The 24,622-nt window shown below is 40.4% G+C and overlaps 1 protein-coding gene across 1 annotated transcript in view; it reads left to right on the top strand.

Moving 5' to 3' along the window:
* HERC2 (HECT and RLD domain containing E3 ubiquitin protein ligase 2) overlaps nt 1-24,622 on the top strand; it is a 268,303-nt gene that overhangs the window by 52,652 nt on the left and 191,029 nt on the right. Inside the window, 10 exon segments of the mRNA XM_007098938.3 lie at nt 9,217-9,436; nt 13,259-13,359; nt 13,872-14,028; nt 15,882-15,992; nt 16,761-16,932; nt 18,869-19,042; nt 20,640-20,828; nt 21,436-21,587; nt 23,587-23,744; nt 23,834-23,947. Of these exon segments, the coding sequence (XP_007099000.2) occupies nt 9,217-9,436; nt 13,259-13,359; nt 13,872-14,028; nt 15,882-15,992; nt 16,761-16,932; nt 18,869-19,042; nt 20,640-20,828; nt 21,436-21,587; nt 23,587-23,744; nt 23,834-23,947 (1,548 nt within the window).

The following is a 24,622-nucleotide window of genomic DNA, read 5'->3' as shown; positions in this document are numbered from 1 at the left end:
CAAGGGTTAATCCGTAGAGCAATCAAGAATACTTATGTATGGTAAGAAATAACAAAAGAATATGTGTGTGTGTGTGTGTGTGTGTGTGTGTGTGTGTGTGTGTGTATGTCTGTGTATATACACATACACACATATATATGTATACATATATACACTGTCTTGCTTGCACTGATTGGGAATCACTTATCTTCATTACATTATCTTCTGTTAATTCCTCTGGTGTGGTGTCTGTTACCTCTTGAATTTCTCCAGGATCCATATCTTGAAACCCTTTACTCCTCACCCTTTTGCCTTATCCACAGCCTCTTTTGTGATTTCTTTGATTGTCTCTGTCATAAATCCCATGAAGTCATGCACAACATCTGGACACAGTTTTCTCCAACAGGAGATTTGTTTCAGGCTTGATGGTGTTTATAGCTTTTTCTATAACAGCAATGGCATCTTCAGTGGTGTAATCCTTCCAGACTTTCATGATGTCCTATCAGGATTCTCTTCCACAATGTTAGTGATCCCTTCCACAGAGTACTGTGTGTAATGAGCCTTAAAGGTCCTTATGACTCCCTGATCTAGAGGCTGAATTAGAGACATTGTGTTTGGAGGCAAGAACACCACTTTGATGACACCTTCAGTGTTAAACTCAAGGGGTTCTACATGGCCAGGGGCATTGTTCAATATCAAAAGAACTTTAGAGGGGAACAGGAAGTTGGTGGCATAGGAGGATGTTGGGCTCACCTCGTCCTGCTGATCACTTAGAATCCACCCACATCTGCCTAAATAACCAAGAAAACCACCGGAAGACTAGCAGAACGGACTCTACAGAGCCAAGCGTAGACAAGAGGCCCACGGAAGAGGGTAGGAAGGACAGAGAGGTGGTGCATGCTACACGTACTGGCAGGAGGGAGCTGGGCAGTGAAGGGGCAGCCCGTCAGGCAAGGCAGAGCCCCCGAAGTCTGGCTTGTAAAAGCGGAGGGGCCAGACTCTGTGAGTTCTGACAACCAGCGGGACTTAACATCTGGAATGTTAAAAGTCAACAGCTCTGCTCTCTGAGAGCTGGGAGGGTGAGAGGACGCTGGGCGGGGGGAGAGGGGGGAGGGTTGTTGAGCCCCGGAAGGACAGAGCTCGGTGGGGGAAAAAAGGCGCTGGCACACGCCATTTCTCTCTCCCATCCCCCAGCCAAAATTCCAATGGGAACCCATTCCTGTCGCTGAACTTGCTGGCACCGCGCAAATGCCCAAAGCTGTGCTTCTGTGGATCCATCCCTCCAGTGGGCCTGCCTCCCTCCCAGTGCTGCAGGGCTCTTCCCTCAGGGGACCACCAAGGACAAAGCTAGCTAAGCCTGCCCCTTCCGCCTCTGTGCACCTTGCGGATCCACCCTGGCTAATATGCCCTTGGCCAGATCCCATCGAAGCAGTACCACAAGCCTGGCAGTGTGCAAGCAGCCCAGACAGGGGCCACACCACTCCACAGTGAGTCCTGCCCCTGAGAGAAGGGAAGATGAGGTACACACCAGTCTGTGGCCCCAGTGGTGGGCTGGGGGCAGACATCACGTCTGACTGTGACCCTGCCCACCAACACAAGTTTCTCCAGACAGCACAGGGGAAGTGCCCTGCAGTTTGGAGCTACCACAGGGACTACCCAAAATGATGAAATGGAATTCTCCTCAAAGGAAACTCCAGGAAGTAGCGACAGCTAACGAATTGATCAAACTGATTTAAGCAATATAACTGAACAAGAATTTAGAATAATGGTCATAAAATTACTCGCTGGGCTTGGAAAAAGCATAGAGGACAACAGAGAATCTATTGCTACAGAGATCAAGGGACTAAAAATAGTCATGAGGAACTAAAAAATGTTATAAATGAGGTGCAAAATAAAATGGAGGTGACCACAGCTCAGATTGAAGAGGCAGAGGAGAGAATAGGTGAATTAGAAGATAAAATTATGGAAAAAGAGGAAGCTGAGAAAGAGATAAAAATATCCAGGAGTATGAGGGCAGAATTAGAGAACCAAGTGATGCAGTCAAATGGAACAATATCTGTCCGTATCATAGGAATTCTAGAAGAAGAAGAGAGAGAGAAGGGGGCTGAAGGTGTACTTGAACAAATCGTAAGTGAGAACTTCCCTGATCTGGGGAAGGAAAAAGGCATTGAAGTCCAAGAGGCACAGAGAACTCCCTTCAGACGTGACTTGAATCAATCTTCTACATGACATATCATAGTGAAACTGGCAAAATACAAGGATAAAGAGAGAATTCTGAAAGCAGATAGGGATAAACACGCCCTAAGACAAAGGTAGACAGATAAGGGTAGTAGCAGACCTATCTACTGAAGCTTGGCAGGCCAGAAAGGAATGGCAGGAAGTCTTCAATGTGATGAACAGAAAAAAAAATATGCAGCCAGGAATCCTTTATCCAGCAAGTCTGTCATTCAGAATAGAAGGAGAGATAAAGGTTTTCCCAAACAAACAAAACCTGAAGGAATTCATCACCACTAAACCAGCCCTACAAGAGATCCTAAGGGGGATTCTGTGAGTGAAATGTGCAAGGACCGCAAAGTACCAGAGACATCACTGCAAGCATGAAACCTACACACATCACAATGACTCTAAACCCCTATCTTTCAATAACAACACTGAATGTAAATGGACTAAATGCTCCAACCAAAAGACATAGGGTATCAGAATGGATAATGAAACAAGACCCATCTATTTGCTGTCTACAAGAGAGACTCATTTGAGACCTGAGGACACCTTCAGATTGAAAGTGAGGGGATGGAGAACTATCTATCATGCTACTGGAAGTCAAAAGAAAGCTGGAGTAGCCATACTTATATCAGACAAACTAGACTTTAATTAAAGGCTGTAACAAGAGATGAAGAAGGGCATTATATAATAATTACAGGGTCTATCCATCAAGAAGAGCTAACGATTATAAATGTCTATGCGCCGAATACGGGAGCCCCCAAATATATAAAACAGTTAATCACAAACATAAGCAACCTTATTGATAAGAATGTGGTAATTGCAGGGGACTTTAATACCCCACTTACAGGAATGGAGAGATCATGTAGACACAGGGTCAATAAAGAAACAAGGGCCCTGAATGATACATTGGATCAGATGGACTTGACAGATATATTTAGAACTCTGCATCCCAAAGCAACAGAATATACTTTCTTCTCGAGTGCGCATGGAACATTCTCCAAGATAGATCACATACTGACTGGGTCACAAAACAGCCCTTCATAAGTATAAAAGAAGTGAGATCATACCATGCACACTTTCAGACCACAGTGCTATGACAGTTGAAATCAACCACAGGAAAAAGTCTGGAAAACCTCCAAAAGCATGGAGGTTAAAGAACAGCCTACTAAAGAATGAATGGGTCAACCAGGCACTTAGAGAAGAAGTTTAAAAATATATGGAAACAAATGAAAATGAAAATACAACAATCCAAATGCTTTGGGATGCAGCATAGGCAGTCCTGAGAGGAAGATACATTGCAATCCAGGCCTATCTCAAGAAACAAGAAAAATCCCAAATACAAAATCTAACAGCACACCTAAAGGAAATAGAAGCAGAACAGCAAAGACACCCCAAACCCAGCAGAAGAAGAGAAATAATAAAGATCAGAGCAGAAATAAACAATATAGAATCTAAACAAAACTGTAGAGCAGATCAATGAAACCACGAGTCGTTTTTTTGAAAAAATAAACAAAATTGATAAACCTCTAGCCAGGCTTCTCACAAAGAAAACGGAGAGGACCCAAATAGATAAAGTCATGAATGCAAATGGAATTAGTACAACCAATCCCTCAGAAATACAAGCAATTATCAGGGAATACTATGAAAAATTATATGCCAACAAACTGGACAACCTGGAGGAAATGGACACATTCCTAAGCACCCACACACTTCCAAAACTCAAACAGGAAGAAATAGAAAACTTGAACAGACCCAGAACCAGCGAAAAAATTGAATCAGTTATCAAAAACCTCCCAACAAATAAGAGTCCAGGACCAGATGGCTTCCCTGGGGAATTCTACCATACATTGAAAGCAGAGTTAATACCTATCCTTCTCAAGCTGTTCCAAAAAAATAGAAAGGGAAGAAAAACTTCCAGACTCATTCTATGAAGCCAGCATTACTTTGATTCCCAAACCAGACAGAGACCCAGCAGAAAAAAGAGAACTACAGGCCAATATCCCTGATGAATATGGACGCAAAACTTCTCAATCAGATACTAGCAAATCGAATTCAACAGCATATAAAAAGAATTATACACCATGATCAAGTGGGATTCATTCCTGGGCTGCAGGGCTGGTTCAACACTCACAAATCAATCAACGTGATACATCACGTTAATAAAAGAAAAGAAAAGAACCATATGATCCTGTCAATCGATGGAGAAAAAGCATTTGACCGAATTCAGCATCCTTTCTTAATAAAAACCCTCGAGAAAGTCGGGATAGAAGGAACATACTTAAACATCATAAAAGCCATTTATGAAAAGCCCACAGCTAATATCATCCTCAATGGGGAAAAACTGACAGCTTTCCCCCTGAGACCAGGAACACGACAGGGATGTCCACTCTCACCGCTGCTGTTTCACATAGTGTTGGAAGTTCTGGCATCACCAATCAGACAACAAAAGGAAATCAAAGGCATCAAAATTGGCAAAGATGAAGTCAAGCTTTCAATTTGCAGATGACATGATATTATACATGGAAAACCCGACAGACCCCACCAAAAGTCTGCTAGAACTGATACATGAATTCAGCAAAGTCACAGGATGCAAAATTAATGTACAGAAATCAGCTGCATTCTTATACACTAACAATGAAGCAACAGAAAGCCAAAGAAACTGACCCCATTCACAACTGCGCCAAGAATCATAAAATACCTAGGAATAAACCTAACCCAAGACGTAAAAGATCTGTGTGCTGAAAACTATAGAAAGCCTTATGAAGGAAATCGAAGAAGATACAAGGAAATGGAAAAACATTCCGTGCTCATGGATTGGTAGAATAAATATTGCTAAAATGTCAATCCTACCCAAAGCTATCTACACATTCAATGCAATCCCAATCAAAATTGCACCAGCATTCTTCTTGAAGCTAGAACAAGCAATCCTAAAATTTGTATGGAACCACAAAAGACCCTGAATAGCCAAAGTAATTTTGAAGAAGAAGACGACCAAAGCGGGAGGCATCACAATCCCAGACTTTAGCCTCTACTACAAAGCTGCAGTCATCAAGACAGCATGGTATTGGCACAAAAACAGACACACAGACCAATGGAATAGAATAGAGACTCCAGAATTGGGTCCACAAACGTATGGCCAACTCATCTTTGACAAAGCAGGGAAGAACATCCAATCAAAAAAAGACAGTCTCTTTAACAAATGGTGCTGGGAGAACTGGACAGCAACATGCAGAAGAATGAAACTAGACCACTTTCTTATGCCATTCTCAAAAATAAACTCAAAATGTATAAAGGACCTGAATGTGAGACAGGAAACCATCAAAACCCTAGAGGAGAAATCAGGAAAATACCTCTCTGACCTCAGCCACAGCAATTTCTTACTTGACACATCTCTAAAGGCAAGGGAATTAAAAGCAAATATGAACTATTGGGACCTCATGAAGATAAAAAGCTTCTGCACTGCAAAGGAAACAATCAACAAAACTAAAAGGCAACTGACGGAATGGGAAAAGATATTTGCAAAGGACATATTGGACAAAGGGCTAGTATCCAAAATCTATAAAGAACTCACTAAACTCCACACCCGAAAAACAAATACTCCAGTGAAGAAATGGGCTGGAAACATGAAGAGACACTTTTCTGAAGAAGACATCCAGATGGCCAACAGGCACACGAAAAGATGCTCAATGTCACTCCTCATCAAGGAAATGCAAATCAAAACCACACTCAGATACCCCCTCACGCCAGTCAGAGTAGCTAAAAGGAACAAATCAGGAGACTATAGATGCTGGCGAGGATGTGGAGAAACGGGAACCCTCTTGCACTGTTGGTGGGAATGCAAACTGGTGCAGCCGCTCTGGAAAACAGTGTGGAGGTTCCTCAAAAAATTAAAATAGATCTACCCTATGACCCGGAAACAGCACTGCTAGGTATTTACCCACGGGATACAAGAGTCTGATGCATAGGGGCACTTGTATCCCAATGTTTATAGCAGCACTTTGAATAATAGCCAAATTATGGAAAGAGCCTAAATGTCCATCAACTGATGAATGGATAAAGAAATTGTGGTTTATATACACAATGGAATACCACTTGGCAATGAGAAAGACTGAAATCTGGCCTTTTGTAGCAACATGGATGGAACTGGAGAGTGTTATGCTAAGTGAAATAAGTCATACAGAAAGACAGATACCGTATGTTTTCACTCTTATGTGGATCCTGAGAAACTTAACAGAAGACCATGGGGGAGGGAAAGGAAAAAAATAAAGGGAGGGAAGCAAACCATAAGAGACTCTTAAAAACTGAGAATAAACTGAGGGTTGATGGGGGGTGGGAGGGAGGGGAAAGTGGTATGGGCATTGAGGAGGGACCTGTTGGGATGAGCACTGGGTGTTGTATGGAAAGCAGGTTGACAATAAATTTCATGTATAAAAAAAAAGAATTTTAAAGGGCAGTCCTGTTTGATAAGGTACTTCCTTGCATCAGGGACAAAGCATTGATGGAACCCATCCAGAAAAAGGCTTCTTGTCCAGCCCTTCTTGTTGGACAACCAGAAGACTGGCAGCTGGTGTTTATATTTGCGTTTCAAGACTTGGGGATTAGCAGCTTTATAGATAAGGGCAGTCCTGATCATAAACCTGACTGTATTTGTCTATCCCTGCCTGCCTTAAATTCTGGTGCTCAGTTGTCTTCCTTAGTAATAAATGCTGTTTGTGGTATTTTCTTTTTTTCCAGAATAGAGCACTTGCATCTGCATTAAAAACGTGTTCAGGCAGATTTTCTTTCTCTTCAGTGACACTCCGAATGGCATCTGGGAACTTGTATGCTTCCTCTTGGTTAGCAGAAGCTGCTTCTCCTGTTATCTTGACATTTTTTAAGCTAAACTTCTTTCTAAAATTACCAAACTGTCATTTACTGGCATTAAATTCTCCAGATGTTGATCTTTGCCTTCTTTTTGCTTTAAGTTGTCATATAATGACTTCGCTTTTTCTCAAATCACATTAATGCCTCTATAGGTATGCCTTTCTATAGCAATCCTGCACCTATATAAAAGCTGCCTTTTTAGTACTAGATAAAAGGTATTTCGCATAAAGTGCAGTGTTTTTGTGTTTGCTAGTAGTGTAGCTGGTGTGTCAGCTTCATGAATTTTCTTTTTTTCACATTGGTTTTTATACTTGATTCATTTATCTTGAAATGGCCGGCAACCGCAGCTGCAGACCTCAACCTATGGTCCATATCAAACAGTTCAACATTTTCTAGTAATGTCATGACTTTTCTCTGCTTCTTGGGAGCACTTCCAGCATCATAAGTGGCACTATTTATGGATCCCATGTTGTTATTCAAGGTTTACGGTATTGCACTAAACACAATGAAAGTAGCAAGAGAACTACTAGAGATCACTTTTTACTGCAGTATGCAATTTAGTAGAGAGATGAACTGCTCATGTGGAGATGATTAGCATCTTTTTGGCATTTGAAGTGGATATTCGGAACACTTGAGCTCACTGCAGTACCAACAGGAGGTGGTTATGAAATTATTACAGTAGACATTACAGTGTCTGTACTGTTGTTAATTTTATGCTGTTATGATTTAATACTGAATCTTTAGATTTGTTTATGTTTCTTTCGACTGTGAATGGCACCATGTAGGGACTGTATTTTTGTGTGTAAATGTTGATAAATTTTAACTTTATAATAGATTTGTGTATATTTTATAGTAATAAGTGATAAAATAAACTAGTAGCTACATACATTTTATGCATTCATGACAAACCTAACATTAATTTTTTCATAGTTGAAATTTGAATATTAATTGAGATTTTTCCTATTTGTGATTTGTCTGTAAGTTTTAAAAAAAAAGTGTTGCAAATCTCCATAAAATTTTCCAATATATTTATTGAAAAAAATGTGGGTATAAGTGGACCCGTGTAGTTTCAAACTGTGTTCTGTAAGGGTCAACTGTAATTACTTTATTTTTCCCTGAAATATTCCAATAAATATATTACTTTTCATGAGTCATATATGCTATGCAGTTTTCTTCCTTCCTTTCCTTTCCTTTCCTTTCCTTTCCTTTCCTTTCCTTTCCTTTCCTTTCCTTTCCTTTCCTTTCTTTTCCTTTCTTTTTTCTTTTCCTTTCTTTTTTCTTTTCCTTTCTTTTTTTCTTTTCTTTGTGAGAGTGAGAGCATGAGTGGAGGAGGGAAGAAGAAGAGGGAGAGAGAGAATCTTAAGCAGGCTTCATGCCCAGTGCAGAGCCTCGTGCAGGGCTCAAGCTCACGATGGTGATATCATGACCGGAGCTGAAATGATGAGTTAGACACTGGGGCACCTGGGTGGGTCAGTCGGTTAAGCATCCGACTTCAGCTCAGGTCATGATTTCACAGTTCGTGGGTTCAAGCCCCATGTGGGGCTCTGTGCTGACAGCTCAGAGCCTGGTGCCTGCTTTGGATTCTGTGTCTCCCTCTCTCTCTGCTCCTCCCCCATTCATGCTCTCTCTCTGTCTCTCAAAAATAAATAAAAGTTAAAAAAAAAAAAAATAAGAGTCAGATGGTTAACTGGCTGAGCCACCCATGTGCCCCTATGCTGGGCAATTTTATTCAAACATGTATATTTTGAATTTGGTTATATAGCATGAATATAATGGATAGCTTTTTTTCTCTGTAGGAAATATGCTGCTAAGTACTGACTTTATAATTTTATGTTAAAAACTTTTATATAGTGTTTCAGAGAGGCAGCATACCGTGGTGGCTAAGAATGGTCTGTCTCATGTGCTGTAATCCTTTGGGTCACCTTGCACAAATTCTCTGTGCCTCAGTTTCCTCCTCCTTAAAATACATGTACAATACTACCTCTTGATGGTGACTGAGAGTTACTTAATAGGTGTAAGGTGCTTAAAACCATTTTGGCACATACTAAGTGTCCAAGTGTTACATATTATTGTTACCATTCACTTTATCATCTTTATAACAAACTATGAGCAAGATATTGAGAGGCTGGGTATTTTCTTCTTGTTTTCTAGATGTGAATGAATTGAAGGAATGTCTTTCTGTGTTGGTTAAAGAGCAGCAAGCTCTGGCCATCCAGTCAGCCACTACCACCCTTTCAGCCCTGAGACTCAAGCAGAGGCTGGTCATCTTGGAACGATATTTCATTGCCTTGAATAGAACTGTTTTCCAAGAGAATGTCAAAGTTAAGTGGAAAAGCAGCAGTATTTCTTTGCCTCCTGTGGACAAAAAAAGGTAATAATATAATGAAGAAGGAATCCTGATACCAACTAAATATAAAATGCAGGCTGTTTGGTTGAGGAAAGTTTAAGTACAACTTTCATTATAGTCCCTTCCATTCTTGCTTTCCCTTTTTGTATGTTTCATATAATCTGGAGAATGGCTTTGCTAATTTGCTGAGAGTAACAGACTATGCTTCTTAATCTGTGCCATTATTTAATTTATTTATTTAAATTTTTTTTTTTAATGTTTGTTTGTTTTGAGAGAGAGAGAGACAGAGCATGAGCGGGGGAGGAGCAGAGAGAGAGGGAGACGCAGAATTTGAAGCAGGCTCCAGGCTCTGGGCTGTCAGCACAGAGGCCAGTGAGTGGCTTGAACTTGTGAACTGTGAGATCATGACCTGAACCAAAGTTGGGCATTTAACCAGCTGAGCCACCCAGGAGCCCCTGTGCCATTATTTTAAAATGCTTTTCTGTCAGTAACTGTGCAAGCCAGTGAAGGTGTAGATAAGCATATCTAGATTTTTGAAAATGGGTCCTGAACATTATATTGTTTTTGTTTTGTTTTATTTTGCTTTTGGATAGGGAATACTCAGATCATAATATTTAGTGGCTAGCTAGTTTAGATGCTTCAGTTTTTTCTTCCTAATGTGATTTTCTTACTCTTTTACTCTTCAAAATTTTTTTTAATGTTTATTTATTTTTGAGAGAGGGAGAGAGAGAGAGTGAGCACAAGCAGGGAGGGGCAGAGAGAGGGGGAGACCCAGAATCCGAAGCAGGCTCCAGGCTCTGAGCTGTCACCACAGAGCCCGACGCAGGGCTCCATCTTGTGAAACACGAGATCATGACCTGAGCCAAAGTCGGTTGCTTAACTGACTGAACAACCCAGGTGCCCCATCTTATTCTTTTATTGTAAGAGATGCTTTCAGATATATGATTTTTAATATACTGGTGTACATCAGCAGATTGTTCTCAGACGTAACTAGAATGCTTAAGGCTTGTGTAAAGTTTTCTTTTCCCAAAATGTAGCTTTCTACCACAGTTTTGTTCTCAGAAGCCTCGACTAAAAGATTTCCAGATTTAAGTCATATTTTATGTAGTAAAAAGAATTTGTTTTATTTGATTGTAATACTGATTTTTATTCCCTAGAGAGCACATGGAATGTACAGGGGCAGAAAGAAGCAGGGGGGACATCTTATTTTGCTACCGGGAGACAAGAATTGCTGAATGTATCATGTTTCATGTATTTTTCCTTTTAAATCTAGTTGAAACCACATTACATGTCCTATATTTGATAGTAGTTTTAAGATAAATTAAACCAAGTGACAAAGGAGGATTCCTGCCCATGTGGTGATAACCAGCAGCACAGTTCTTTCTTTCTTGGCTGGAGAGTGAGTGGTCTTTGTAGTGATCATTGATCAGGGAGGGGTTCTGCAATGGGGATGATAGATTCTAAGCCTTTTAAGTGTTCCTGTGTGTTTGTTGAATGAAAATGAATTCTCTAAGATGCAGAAGTGTCTTAGACCCCAACTGATTTTTCTTTGTGCTTTTTCCTTTGTGGTGACATAAGAGTTGGTGAGTTAATTGAAATCTGTCTTTCACTGAATCAAGCAAATTCCTAAAATTAAAAAAAATACATATTTTGAGATAATTATGGGTTCACATGGAGTTGTAAGAAATAGTACAGATTCCTTATACCCTTCATCTACTTCCCCCCAGTGGTAGCCACTTGCAAAACTGTGGTATACTATCACAATGAGGATATTGACTTTGATACAGTTTACTTATCTTACTCATATTTCCTCAATTTTACATGTTTTCAACTCAGTTTTTTACATGTTCTCAGTGCATGCATGTGTCCATTGTGTTTCCATACAATTTTATCACAGGTTTGGATTTCTCTCACTATTGCCACAGTTAGAGTACAGGACAAGGAGCCTTTTTATAGCCACACTCACCTCCTTTTCCCTCCTCTTTGCCTTATCCTCTTTCAGCCACTAATGTGTTCTTCATGTCTATTATGTAACCTTGGCTTTTTTCAATCAGGGTTACCTCCTTGAGATTCTTTCAAGTAATTGTATGTATCATCATTGCATAGTAAAATTCTGTGACATGGATGTGCCTCATTTGGTTTAACCATCCAGTGAAGGACATCAGTTATTTACAGTTTTTGAGTTTTATGAATTAAAGCTGCTGTGAATATTTGTGGACAGGTTTTTGTGTGAACCTCAGTTTCATTTTTCTGGAATAAATGCCCTGGAGTTCAATTGTTGGGTCTTATGTTTAGGTTTGTAGGTCATTGCTGCACTCTTTCCAAAATAGCTGTGTAATTGTATAGTCTCATCAACTATGTATGAATGATGTAGTTTCTCCATAGCCTTGTCAGCGTTTGAATTTGTTGCTGCTTTGTTTTAGCCAGTCTGTTAGATGTGTCATGATATCTTCTAAATTTTTGTAGATTTCCTCATTTCTCAATTTACTGAATAGTGGTGGATTTCACCTTTTTTTGTGGAATTAGCAATGGGTTGGATTGTTGACTGGTGTGGATGGGAGTGGGTCTAAGCTATTTGCTTTTTTTTTCCTTGAGTATCTGTAAAATAGAGAGTGACTTATTGAAGATTTAGCAGTTCTTAAACTGTGCAGATTGAGGACTGTTGGGCACTTTCTCAGGGGCCATTATGATTACCTGAGGGGAGCCCCTGTTTCATGCTTTTCCTGGAGCAATTTTCTCCCAGAGGGAGAATAGACTTAGCATGTGTACTTCCCGTTTTAAAGACCACATGTATTATTATACATATGTATCTTGTAATATTTATATTTCTCATTCAGAAATAAAGTTTAAATCTCCTTAATCCTGTCTCCTAGGCACCCAGTCCCCTCATTAGAGGCAGCCACTAATTACAGTTTCTTGTGTCTCCTCATGAGCTTCCCTCATAGAGCTCAGGATTCACAGAATGTGCATACTAGCTGCCTCTCTGGGATCCTCACGTTCTTCACTGCTAATTTTACTTGACATTGTATCTTGGGAAGGTCATTCCATATCATTACCTATTTTTCATAGCATTTCCCCCGATTGTGAAAGAAAATTATAGTAAGTTTGAAAAGTATAATACATAGTAGAAATATTCAGCCGTATAAAGTTGCATGATTGAGTTTATACTGTACACTTTTTTTGTATTCTAGTTTTTTTTTTTTTAGAATGTCATGGTATACTATTTGTATAACTTTAAAAAATATGCATATCTTGTTAAATTTACATACAGAAGTAGTAAAAAGCTTAAAAAGACATGTGAGAGTGATAAGCACTAAATTCAGGAGAGGATAAACTCAGCAAGATGAGGGTGAAAGAGAATAGGACAGGTACATGGAGTCTCTACTGGTCAGCACATAGACCTAAAAGGGGCCAAAGCAAATACAGATTCCATAGCCCTGGGTGCAGTCCTGGGAATTTGTCGTATTGTTCTCTCAACGCCCTCACCTGCCTTTTCTTTGCTACATGAGCTTTAATCTCTCCATTTATGTATTTATATGTTTATTTTCTGTTTACCATGTGTATCTCCCTGACTAATAATATCAGCTCTCTGAGATTATTTTGCAAGTCATTTAAAATTCTCTGTAAATGCCTTTTTTTTTTTCTTCCTTAAAGAGGGAACTTCCTTTACAAAGGACATTTGGTAAAAGTTTTTAAATATGAAACTAAAAGTCACTTGTGATCCTGCTGTCTAAAGAAATTCAGTGATCACATTTTGGTACAAATCCTTCCATATTATTTATTTTATTTTAGTATTTGCACAGTCCTCTGACCAGTTATCACAACTCCCATGTGTGTTGTCCGCAGTTCCCGACCCACAGGCAAAGGAGTTGAAGGACTTGCGAGAGTCGGATCCCGAGCAGCTCTCTCCTTTGCCTTTGCCTTTTTACGCAGGGCGTGGCGATCAGGTATGTGGGCCCAGAGTGTCGTTCGGTTTCCTCACCACATCAGGGGACTTGGGTTCTCTTCTCAGTTCTGCCACCACATGCCCTTGGGCTGATCCCATATAGTCTGTGTGCCTCATTTTTCTTGTTTGTAGAATGAGAGGCTTCAGTCTATTTGACTTTTCAGGTCTGTTCTTTAAAAAAAAAAAAAAATAAGAAAAAGTGTGTATGTGTTTATATCGCAGGTAAACCACTGTTAGTACATCAGTGCTGATTTATTTTCTAGGAGAACAAGAAGTTAGAATTGCTCATGAGAGAGTCATAACATAAAGAACTGACTTTGGGGCACCTGTATTAAGTTTTAATCTCTTGAGTTCTTGGAGTATCTCATTGAGAGGAAAGTGAGGGATTGAAAATGTGACAGTGGTATCTTCTCACACAGAGGGGTTGGAGGACCATCTGGGAGAGTGGGGAGGGCTTTACTTGTCAGTGCTGCCTGAGGAGTGGATGGCCTCCTCTGATGCATGTGTGCTCAGGTGAAGATGCGGATCTATGCAGCGAGCTATTGCAGGAGTCCCTGGATGCCCTGAGAGCCCTGCCTGAGGCCTCGCTCTTTGATGAGAGCACAGTGTCCTCTGTGTGGCTGGAGGTGGTAGAGAGAGCAGCCAAGTTCCTTAGATCCGTCGTGACAGGGTGAGTTCTTTCTTTTCACATCTTAACTCTGAATGGTTCTAACATGTTTCAGTCTTGTCTCACCTTCTCTTTAGAGCAGGTTTGTGTGTATGTCTCCAGCCTGCCCTCAGCTCTGTTATTCTGGATCTTGGTTTTCAGCTTTTCAAATGTTTGCTTTTGATATTCTGATTAGACCCTGGAAGCTATCATATTGAATCAGATGGAAAAATGAAAAATATTTTTGTAATGTATTTTTTTTCAGATATTTATGATTTGGGTATCAGTCATTCATTAAGTGAGCATCTATTGTGTGCCTTTCAGTGAGAATATGGATGCTACCATTCTGAGTGATGGGTGTTGTCTTAATAGACAACATGGTACTAAACAGCTACTCAAGATCAAAATGTTTAAACCTCAATCTATTCTTTTTAGTGTAAAAAATTTTTGAATGTGAATCATTTTTCTATAAGGAAAACCCTGAACTCTGGTCTTGGGTGTTACATATTTTTGTTAACTTTAAATTTTTAGGTTTTTAAAAAGAAAAAGTATATATACTTAATACATAATTCAACGCCAAAGACATAATTAGAGGAGAAGTGAGTCTTTTCTCATTTGCTTTGTCAAAAGAGGTCACTGCTCTGCCCCTTCCAATGTGCAAGGACACCTGTGGTCTCTGTGCTAACAGATTGTGAGTTTGGCTCCCTAGAGAGCTGATGTAGGCATTGTGACAAGGTTTTGGGCTGGGGGCCCTGAAAATAGGCTTTGAATTACAGTTGATCCTTGAACAATGTAGGGGGTAGAGGTGCCAGCCCTTCACGCAGTTAAAAATCCACATATAACATTTTACTTCCCCAAACTAAACTAATAGCATATGTTGACTAGAAGCCTGACCGATAACATGAACAGTGGATCAATGCATATTTTATGTTGTATGTATTATTTACTGTATTTTTATAATAATACCCTTTTCTTAATTTTTTTGGTATTTCTAAGCTACATGGTTCATCTGTGAGTTTTTTCAAATTGTTGAAAATCTCCAAAAGATTTTCCAATATCTGTATTGAAAAAAAATCTGCATATAAGTGAATTTGTGCAGTTCAAACTCGTGTTGTTCAGGGTTCAACTGTAATTTCAAATATTCAGCTATAATGTTGATGTCAGAAGGCCCTCCATTCTCCATCTTGGGTTCAGAAGAATTGTCATTTATTGGGAAAAGTTAAAATATTTATTTGATAAAAGATAAAAATAAGCATAGACATTTTGTCTAGAGTCTCAGGTGCTTTTAGAAGTTGATTTTTCTCCATTTTCATAGAGGGATGTTGATACTCCAATAGCCTTAGATTTCACTGAAAGTGGAAACATATCTAAACATGTTTCTACTCATGATTTGAATAATGATATAAATAATTTTATGCTGTGGAAACTGGAATATGTGTTTTCTAATGTAGTCATCTTTTGTATCTGAAGTCTTTTAATAAAAACATATCTTTTTAAGTTAATTGTATACTTTATTTTTTATTAAAATTTTTTTAATGTCTATTTATATTTAAGAGAGAGAGAGAGAGAGAGAGAGAGAGAGAGAGACTGCACGAGTGGGGGAGGGCAGAGGGAGACAGAGACAGAATCTGAAGCAGGCTCCAGGCTCTGAGCTGTCAGCACAGAGCCTGATGCGGGGCTTGAACTCACAAGCCAGGAGATCATGACCTGAGCTGAAGTCAGATGCTTAACTCAGGCACCTCGTTAATTGTATACTTTAAAATCTGATTAAATTTGAGTAGTAAGTCTCGGAAACTTGATTCTAAATATTAAAAATATACATGCTGTCTTTAAGTTCTCATGTTACTTTGTTCTTGCATCTACTGCTGTCATTTCAGAGATGTTCATGGAACGCCTGGTACCAAAGGGCCAGGAAGCATCCCCCTGCAGGACCAGCACCTGGCCCTGGCCATTCTGTTAGAGCTGGCTGTGCAGAGAGGCACACTGAGGTAAGGGGTGCTGCAGCCTGGGAGCATTTCATGGAACACCTCTGTATCTGAACATCTGTTTCACTTTATGGCATTTCATTGAATCATTTGTGTTTATAAAAATGTGTGGTGTTCTATAATCAAAGAACCGTATCCCAGGACTTTCTCTTCTTTCAAGCCTGGGTACACTTAGGTTTTCTTCACTTCCCTTTTTTTTTTTTAAAGTTTGTTTGTTTATTTTTTTTTTAGAGAGCAAGCAGGGGAAGGAGAGAGAGAGAGGGGGAGAGAGAATTTCAAGCAAGCTCTGCACCGTTAGTCCAGAGCCCGATGTAGTGCTCAAACCCACAAATTGTGAGATCGTGACCTGAGCCAAAAATCAAGAGTTGGCACCTTAACTGACTGAGCCACCCAGGCGCTCCTCTTCACTTCGTTTTATGTTCAACTTTTGTAGTCTAAGACCTGTTCCTTTTTTTTTCTTTTTAATTTTCTTCAAATGATTTTTATTCCATTAATTTAAGGTCCTAGAAATTCTCTTTAGAAAGTGCTGTTTGAACTTCTTAACTGGTTTTATATTTCTTATCCTCAGAAGGTGGATATGTTGTGCTAAAATCTTGGCATTGTTTAAGTGATTTTACTGCCAAGAATTGTTTTCATGGCGTTATTTTAGTTTCCTTTTCAATCTAAAGTATTTTTTCTATTTTATTTAGCTGTCTGCTTTTATTTTTGACAGTCCATGGCAATAAAAGCTAATATGTTTTTACTAGATAATGAAGATATTTTCTCTTTCAGCCAGATGTTATCTGCCATCCTGTTGTTGCTTCAATTGTGGGACAGTGGGACGCAGGAAACTGACAATGAGCGGTCTGCCCAGGGTACCAGTGCTCCTCTTCTCCCTTTGCTGCAAAGATTCCAGAGTATCATCTGCAGTAAAGATGCCCCTCATATAGAAGGTGACGCTCACGTAAGTACCGTAAAAAAACTCTGCCTTTAAGTAGCTTTCTTAATTCAGTTATCCTAAAAGAGTTAGACTTTTATAAACAAAACCAGAGTGCATGTCTGTGGCAGTAGTTGTCTCTAGGGGAAAGTGTGTATTTGGTGATGACAATAGTGAGTCAGATGTAGGACAGGTGTGGGATATCATGGGGTGAGTTTCATTCAATGCGGTGGAATATCACTTGAGCATATGGCATCTGTGTGTGTGTGTGTTCTGGATTGTGTGTACTTAGTAGGGAGAATGTATTTCTTGACATATATCAACTTGTACTTTTAGAGAGATTCCTCTACTGCTTTTTGACCATGTAGTTTTCTTTCTGCTGGATTAGAGCCATTTAGCCCTTTGTGTTTGTGGGTTTATTATTACCTGTGTGTTCCCAGTAACCAGTCATGTTGTGCTTTGGCTGTGATGGAGAGTGAGTTTAAGATGCTGTGGAAGATAGAAAGAAGGCATGCTCACTTCCATGAAAGAATTAGTTAGTAGAGGCATGAAAATGGGTAAAAATTCTGACAATATTTCAAGAACAAAGTGAGAGAGTCAAGCAGGTCCTTATGGGCACTTGCAGTAATAACATGGGGAGGCGGCACAAGTTGTTGAAGCTGAGCTGGTGTGGGATGGAGTGTGTGTTCGGTTCTGAGGATGTGCTCCACCGTGAGGTCGTGTAGTTGCCTAGTGGTTAATGTTTATTTGTTTTGACCTGCCTTGAGAAGTCTGGTAGTCCTTCTCTTCCATGTTCCTCCATATACTGTTTATGGAGAAAACAGTTCAACGAGCACCAGCTGTACTGCAGCACAGAGCTAAGTCTGACATACCCATTTTTAAATACATATTATAAAAAGAGCATTGAAGATAGTGGCTTACTTTTTGGCCCTTTCTTTGTGCAGAGCACTGCATGGCGTGTGTCACCTAAGTCATCACTGTGTTTGTCCTAGGAAAACAAGGCTGGTAGCAGAGGAGGGCCTGTCTGGGTCCTGGGTCTGAACCCCTGGGACTGCTTCTTTTTAGAAGTACAAGTTTGATCTTGTAGGTCTTTTTTTGGGGGGGAAGACAGCCATTCCATTATAAAGTTAATTTTCTATCACTTGGCAGTCTTTAATTGTAATAAGGCTTTCTGCCTTTAGAAGAATTAGATTTGGGGTGCTTGAGTGACTCAGTTGGTTAAGTGTCCTGACTCTTGATTTTGGCTCAGGTCATGATCTCACAGTTCATGGGATTGAGCCCTGTTTCGGGCTCTGCGCTGACAGCTGAGGCCTGCTTGGGATTCTCTCTCTCTCTCTCTCTCTCTCTCTCTCTCTCTCTCTCTCTCTCCCTCCCTCCCTCCCTCCCTCCCTCCCTCCCACTTTCTCCCCCTCACCCTCTCCCTCTGCCCTTCTTCCCCTCTCATGCTCTCTTTTTCTCAAAATAAATAAATAAGCAATTTTTAAAAAAAGAAGAATTAGATTTACTTAATGTTACTTAATGTCCGAGTAACATTAGGTTTCCTTCAGAGTAGGTGGCATTAGGTTTTGGTTTTCAGTTTGTAAAGCCAGGTTGAGGTGTAGTGCTGTGTTCCTAGGAAGCTTCCTCTGCATTCTGAGGGCTGTTGGCTGGGCCAGGGGGTGGGGGGGGGAGTGGGGTGGGGAGCCTGCAGGATGTCTGGACCATGTCATTGACCTGTGTAGAGTATGCACATGCGTGATGGATGTGCAAATGTGCAGGCACTGCTGTGTGCAGTTTTATAGCAGATGTGTATATATGTAGATGTGTAGGGTCAGTGCATCAGCAGTACTTCTCATCTGATGGCTAAAAGGAGTAGATGATGCACAACTGTGAATACCAAAATATAAAGAGTTGTTAATGGCTAATTGTGTTACTTGAATTTTTTCCAGCGTTTTGAAGATGCTTGTTTACTTTTCTTCTCTAGCTTTTGTCTGGTCCTCTGAGCCCTAACGAGAGTTTTCTGAGATACCTTACTCTTCCACAAGATAATGAGCTCGCCATTGACTTACAACAAACTGCAGTTGTTGTCATGGCCCATTTAGACCGCCTGGCTACTCCCTGTATGCCACCTCTGTGTAGCTCGCCAACATCTCATAAGGTACCTGCGCTAACAGTGTTTATTCTTTGTATCTTTGCGTGTACTATAGTCATTAGCACCTGTAGGTTCTCATCCTGTGCCACTTTCTCTGGTATTGGGGGTGGAGCTGGCTTACAGCCTTTTTTTTTTTTTTTTTTTTGGAAGTAGGGTCCATGTCCAGTGTGGATCTTTAACTCACAACCCTGGGATCCAGAGTTGGATGCTCCACTAACTGAGCCAGCCAGACACTCTGCTGGTGTACAAGTGTAAACATGTATACAATTTAAGGTATTGTCAGTGGTCAGAGTGAGTGGTGAGCAAGCTGAGGTGTACATGGGTTGAGGACCCAATTCAGTGTTGCAGGTTCCAGATTCAGGAGGTATAGCTCCAGAGAGCTCTCCTTTATCCAAACAACCACATGCTGTCCTGCCTTCCTCAGGGAGATTCCAGCGTATTTTTTTGTACACTAGGAGCTTAGAACATGGGCTGTCTGTAATTCTGCTCAGAGCACTGATGACACTAATCTACATGTGTGTAGAGCCTGCCAGTGCGGGCCACCTGAGGACTTCACATTCACAGTTGCATCTGACCATCACAACACTACCCCACTGTATTGATGAGAAAACTGCCATTTGGAGTGGCAGTGAATTTTGGCAGGGTCACACAGAATAATCCTGGATTTGAATCCAGTTTTTGCTAACTTTTATTTTTAGCAGGATGTGTATTTATTTCATTTTATAGTCATTTGTTTTTTTCCAAATAAGTATATTCACATGGTTCAAAAATCAAAATTAAATGCAGAGACGATGTTATTTCCCTGTCCCCCCACCCACCTGGTTTTGCACCTGCTACTTTTCATTTTTCTAGTCTCTTATATATCCTTCAGTATTCTCTGAAATGAATATATTAGTGGCAGCATGTTGTAGCTTATTTTTGTCATTACACAGTTTGTACCAAGGAGTTTATCAATAAACAAAGCCTCTCTCTTTATTTTAATGCAACTCAGTATTCCATGTATGGTTGTATCATGATTTTTTTGTTGGAATCTGTGTTGTCAGAAGTCTACTATTCCAGTAGTGCTGCAATGACCAACCACGTACATTTGTTCTTGTTCGTGCAAATGCATGCACCAGTGGTGATGTACCTGATGTGGGTGGACACTAGCTGATTATCACAAAATTGTTCACACACAGCTTGATCCTTCTCATCCCCACCAACAGTTGGATACTTGTCTGCCAGACTTGTGCTTAGGCTTTTAGGTTTCTGCCTGTTATGGTAAAAATGGTAACCTGATATGGTTTGAGCATTTGTTTAAGGTTTACTTGTATTACTTTTTTTTTTTTTTTTTTTTTTTTTTTTTTTTTTACTTGTATTACTTTTTAATGGGCTCTGTTAAGATGAAGTGCTGTGGAGAAATATGCTTTATCTTACCTGTTAACTGAGGTAATATGGGATGTTTTGAGTTATTTTGATGTTTTGGATCATCTCCTTTCTTTACTTGCTTTGTTTTTATCCCACAGTATCTCAGTGCTACTCTTAGCATAAATTATTCTTTTTTTGACTAAGAAAGAAATTTTCTTGCCACTCTAAACAAAATGTTTACTTTGTTATCTTACAGGGATCATTGCAAGAGGTCATAGGATGGGGGTTAATAGGATGGAAATACTATGCCAATGTGATTGGTCCAATTCAGTGTGAAGGACTTGCCAATCTGGGAGTCACGCAAATTGCCTGTGCTGAGAAGCGCTTCCTGATCTTGTCAAGGAATGGCCGTGTGTACACGCAGGCCTACAACAGTGACACACTGGTGGGTGTTCTGGGCCCAGATTGCTTTCCTTGGTGGGTGGTTTTCTACTACAGGAGCTACAGAGGTGTCTAGTCTTTAAGTCATTTGATTTCTGAAGATTTGGAAACCTCTGTTCAGTGTATTTTATTAGTTTTATTTAATAATCTCAATCATAATTGTTGCCAAAATCTTGGGGAAGAATTTCTTAATTGTTAAGATCAGGAGCTCCTTATAGTAACAATTATTGCCCATTATGAATCCCATTTTTAAACTAACTTTCCATGTGTAAACTCAATTGACTTTGGGGGTGAGGCAGTATCAGATAATCTGAGGAAATTGGGCCTTGTCAGATAGTACATGTTCCTGTTAAAGAAAGGTGCTCTTTACCTGGGGTTGTTGAGTTTTCATTGTGTGGAGGTGGCCTAGTAATGTCACAGAGCTCTTGGAGACTGCCCACTCTTCTGTTGGTAGTGGGCAGGGCATCTAGACAGTTGGCTGGCAGTCTCCATAGGCTCATGTTCTTTCAGTTCCAGGAGCGTTTGTTAAAATAAGATGCGTGAGAAGAGTCATGCTGTTTTCATTGTCCTTGGACTGCTTACTAATTTTCTTCCTATTTTTATCCTTTTAGGCCCCACAGCTGGTCCAGGGTCTTGCCTCCAGAAACATTGTAAAGATTGCTGCCCATTCTGATGGTCACCACTACCTGGCTCTGGCAGCCACCGGAGAGGTGTACTCCTGGGGCTGTGGGGATGGAGGACGGTTGGGCCATGGGGACACTGTGTATGTATGGCCCATTCTTGTAATTGACTTGCTCTTCTTTTGAGTTACTGTATCCAAAATAGGGTGGAAAAGGAGTGTGAATGGGTGTTTTCCAGCTGCTCTGACATTTAGGGCGAGGGTGGAGAAAGCAATCAAGATGTGTCAGCCCCTGGGTGATGCTATGGGAGTTCTGCCCACAGCACAGAAGATGACATCAATTGGCCTTCGTGTTCTTCTCTCTCAGATGGAATGCTTCCAGCTTTTGTCACTCCTGTTTTAACTATACATGGCACACCTCACACTGTGGAGTTTTCTAAAGCAAATCCCACGCTACTTGTTTCTTCATTCACAAACACTTCAACATATCTCTATCAGATATGATCCTCCTTTCCTTGAGCCATTTCATTTTCATAGGTACAAAAATATTTCTTAATGTCCTATTTTGTAGAAGCTTTTGATTTTTGTGAGAGACCAGGAATAAAACAAAATGATTGTTCTAAATGCAATGTTGTGAAAATGGAGAGTACCCATAGCTGCCACAGAATGGTGGGAACACTTTTATATATTGCTGGTTTGAGTGGAGCCTAGTGGAGCAAAACTTGGGCATTTGATTAGAATTGAAGATGCACTTGAAGAGGGTCAGAGGCATGAACAGCACTGTTGAGAGGAGTCTGGCCTGTTCTCACTGCAATGGGATGCAGTTGGACATCCCTGGGTAGAATCCCAAGCCATGAAAAAAGCTGAGCAATGTGTATTGAGTGTTAGCATTCAGCAGAAATATTCCAAACTTGGCAGTATTGTCAGGGATTCAGACAAGTGTGGTAAAACGATGGTGAGAAACAAAGGAATGATAACTACAGAATTTAGAATTGTTATTCTCGGACTGAAAGGGATGAGATGGGCAGGGCTCATAGGATTTGAAAGGATGGAGATACAGGGTGGAGGCATTAGTTTTTATTTCCAGTATGCTAGTTGTAATTTGTACTAAATTACAAAAAAAAAAAAACTACCTTGTAATAAAATAATACTCAGTTGAGGTTAAGTGCTAGATGATAGGAGTTGGAGAGAAACTTTGGGAGATTGAAACTTGAGCTGAACAGGAGGGAGAAATGGTATCAGAATAGGGTTGTTCAGCGCTCCCTGTGCCTGTATGTGCCCCTGCCTCTGTGTGTATTTATTTATTTTCCAGAATAGTGGGTCACAAAGTTAGTATGCCATGTTTTTGGAGAGGCTAGAGTAGGTGTTAACAATCACAGTGAACATGTTATGGATTGAAAGCATAAGGTATTTTTCTAGTTTTGAAAGTGAAGAGCCAACTAGTAAGGCCTCTACCTGCTGAATTCTTACTGCCTCCTACTTTTCAGTTGTAAAATATAATTTGGAGTGTGATTAGTAAACCTTGCTCCTTCATTCCCTCCTCATTTATTTAACAAATGTGTAAATTTTAACCATCTGTATGAGGTTTACAAATCCATCAATTTTAAGAGAACAGTTTAAAGTATTTCAGCAAATGCACCATAACTGAGACACAAATTATTTCCATTGCCCCTGCTATTTTCTATGGATCCTTTGCAGTCAACTCCTGCTCTCTACCTCCAGTTCCTGTCAACCACTGATCTGCCCTCTGTCACTATATGGTATTTTGTTTCTGGCCCTGTCACTTAGCAGAGTTCCTGAGCTTCAGCCAAGTTGTTGGGCGTGTCAGTACTTGCTTTGTCCCTGTTGCTGAGTGATCTGTTTATGGATGGGCCACTGTTTTGGACCATTGTGAACAAAGCTGCTCTTAACACTGTTTTGATATTACTGCTGGATGTCATGCTTGGCATTGGGTGCCCAATTAACACACAATCATGGAAATGTTACGTGTTTGAATTCTGTGTTCCTTAATTATTTCATAAGACAGCTGAAAGGCCAAACTGTCTTGGCACTCTGATAGTTTATTCTGATAGTTATTTTCTTTGCTAACACTAATAGGACATGCTTAGAAGGACATTCATATTTGTTCCCATTCTCTCCACAGGCCTTTGGAAGAGCCTAAGGTGATCTCTGCTTTCTCTGGAAAGCAGGCTGGGAAGCATGTGGTGCACATCGCATGTGGAAGCACATATAGTGCAGCCATCACTGCCGAGGGGGAGCTGTACACCTGGGGCCGAGGGAACTACGGCCGACTAGGCCATGGTACATTTGCTGTGAGCTGGCTCGAGCATGTGGTGGGAGGTTTTCTCTTTGGAGGGACTTACATTAATGATAGTCCTATCTGTTTGAAGGCTCCAGTGAAGACGAGGCCATCCCAGTGCTGGTAGCTGGGCTTAAAGGATTGAAGGTCATTGATGTGGCATGCGGGAGCGGGGACGCTCAAACCCTGGCTGTGACGGAGAATGGTATGCAGTACTCATGCTGCCCTGGGCAGGTTCTCAGGATGAGGAGTGCCGCTTTCCTAGAGGGAGTAAGCTTTGGAGTAGAGTGCACCTCATATGGTTGCCCCTTTGTCCATTTTTAAGTGGTGTGCACCTCTGGGTCCTTGGAAGAGGTCCAGAAGTTATAAGACTTTTAATTTCTGTTGCCCAGACTGCTAATTAGCAGCTACATCCTAACTATTTGGGCATTTTATTTTATTTATTTATTTTTTTATTTAAAAATTTTTTTTAAAATATGAAATTTATTGTCAAATTGGTTTCCATACAACACCTAGTGCTCATCCCAACAGGTGCCCTCCTCAATGCCCATACCACTTTCCCCTCCCTCCCACCCCCCATCAACCCTCAGTTTATTCTCAGTTTTTAAGAGTCTCTTATGGTTTGCTTCCCTCCCTTTATTTTTTTCCTTTCCCTCCCCCATGGTCTTCTGTTAAGTTTCTCAGGATCCACATAAGAGTGAAAACATACGGTATCTGTCTTTCTGTATGACTTATTTCACTTAGCATAACACTCTCCAGTTCCATCCATGTTGCTACAAAAGGCCAGATTTCAGTCTTTCTCATTGCCAAGTGGTATTCCATTGTGTATATAAACCACAATTTCTTTATCCATTCATCAGTTGATGGACATTTAGGCTCT

Source organism: Panthera tigris, chromosome B3, assembly GCF_018350195.1.
Source record: "Panthera tigris isolate Pti1 chromosome B3, P.tigris_Pti1_mat1.1, whole genome shotgun sequence".
Lineage (NCBI taxonomy): Eukaryota > Metazoa > Chordata > Mammalia > Carnivora > Felidae > Panthera > Panthera tigris.
This window is presented reverse-complemented; position numbering and strand designations above follow the sequence as displayed.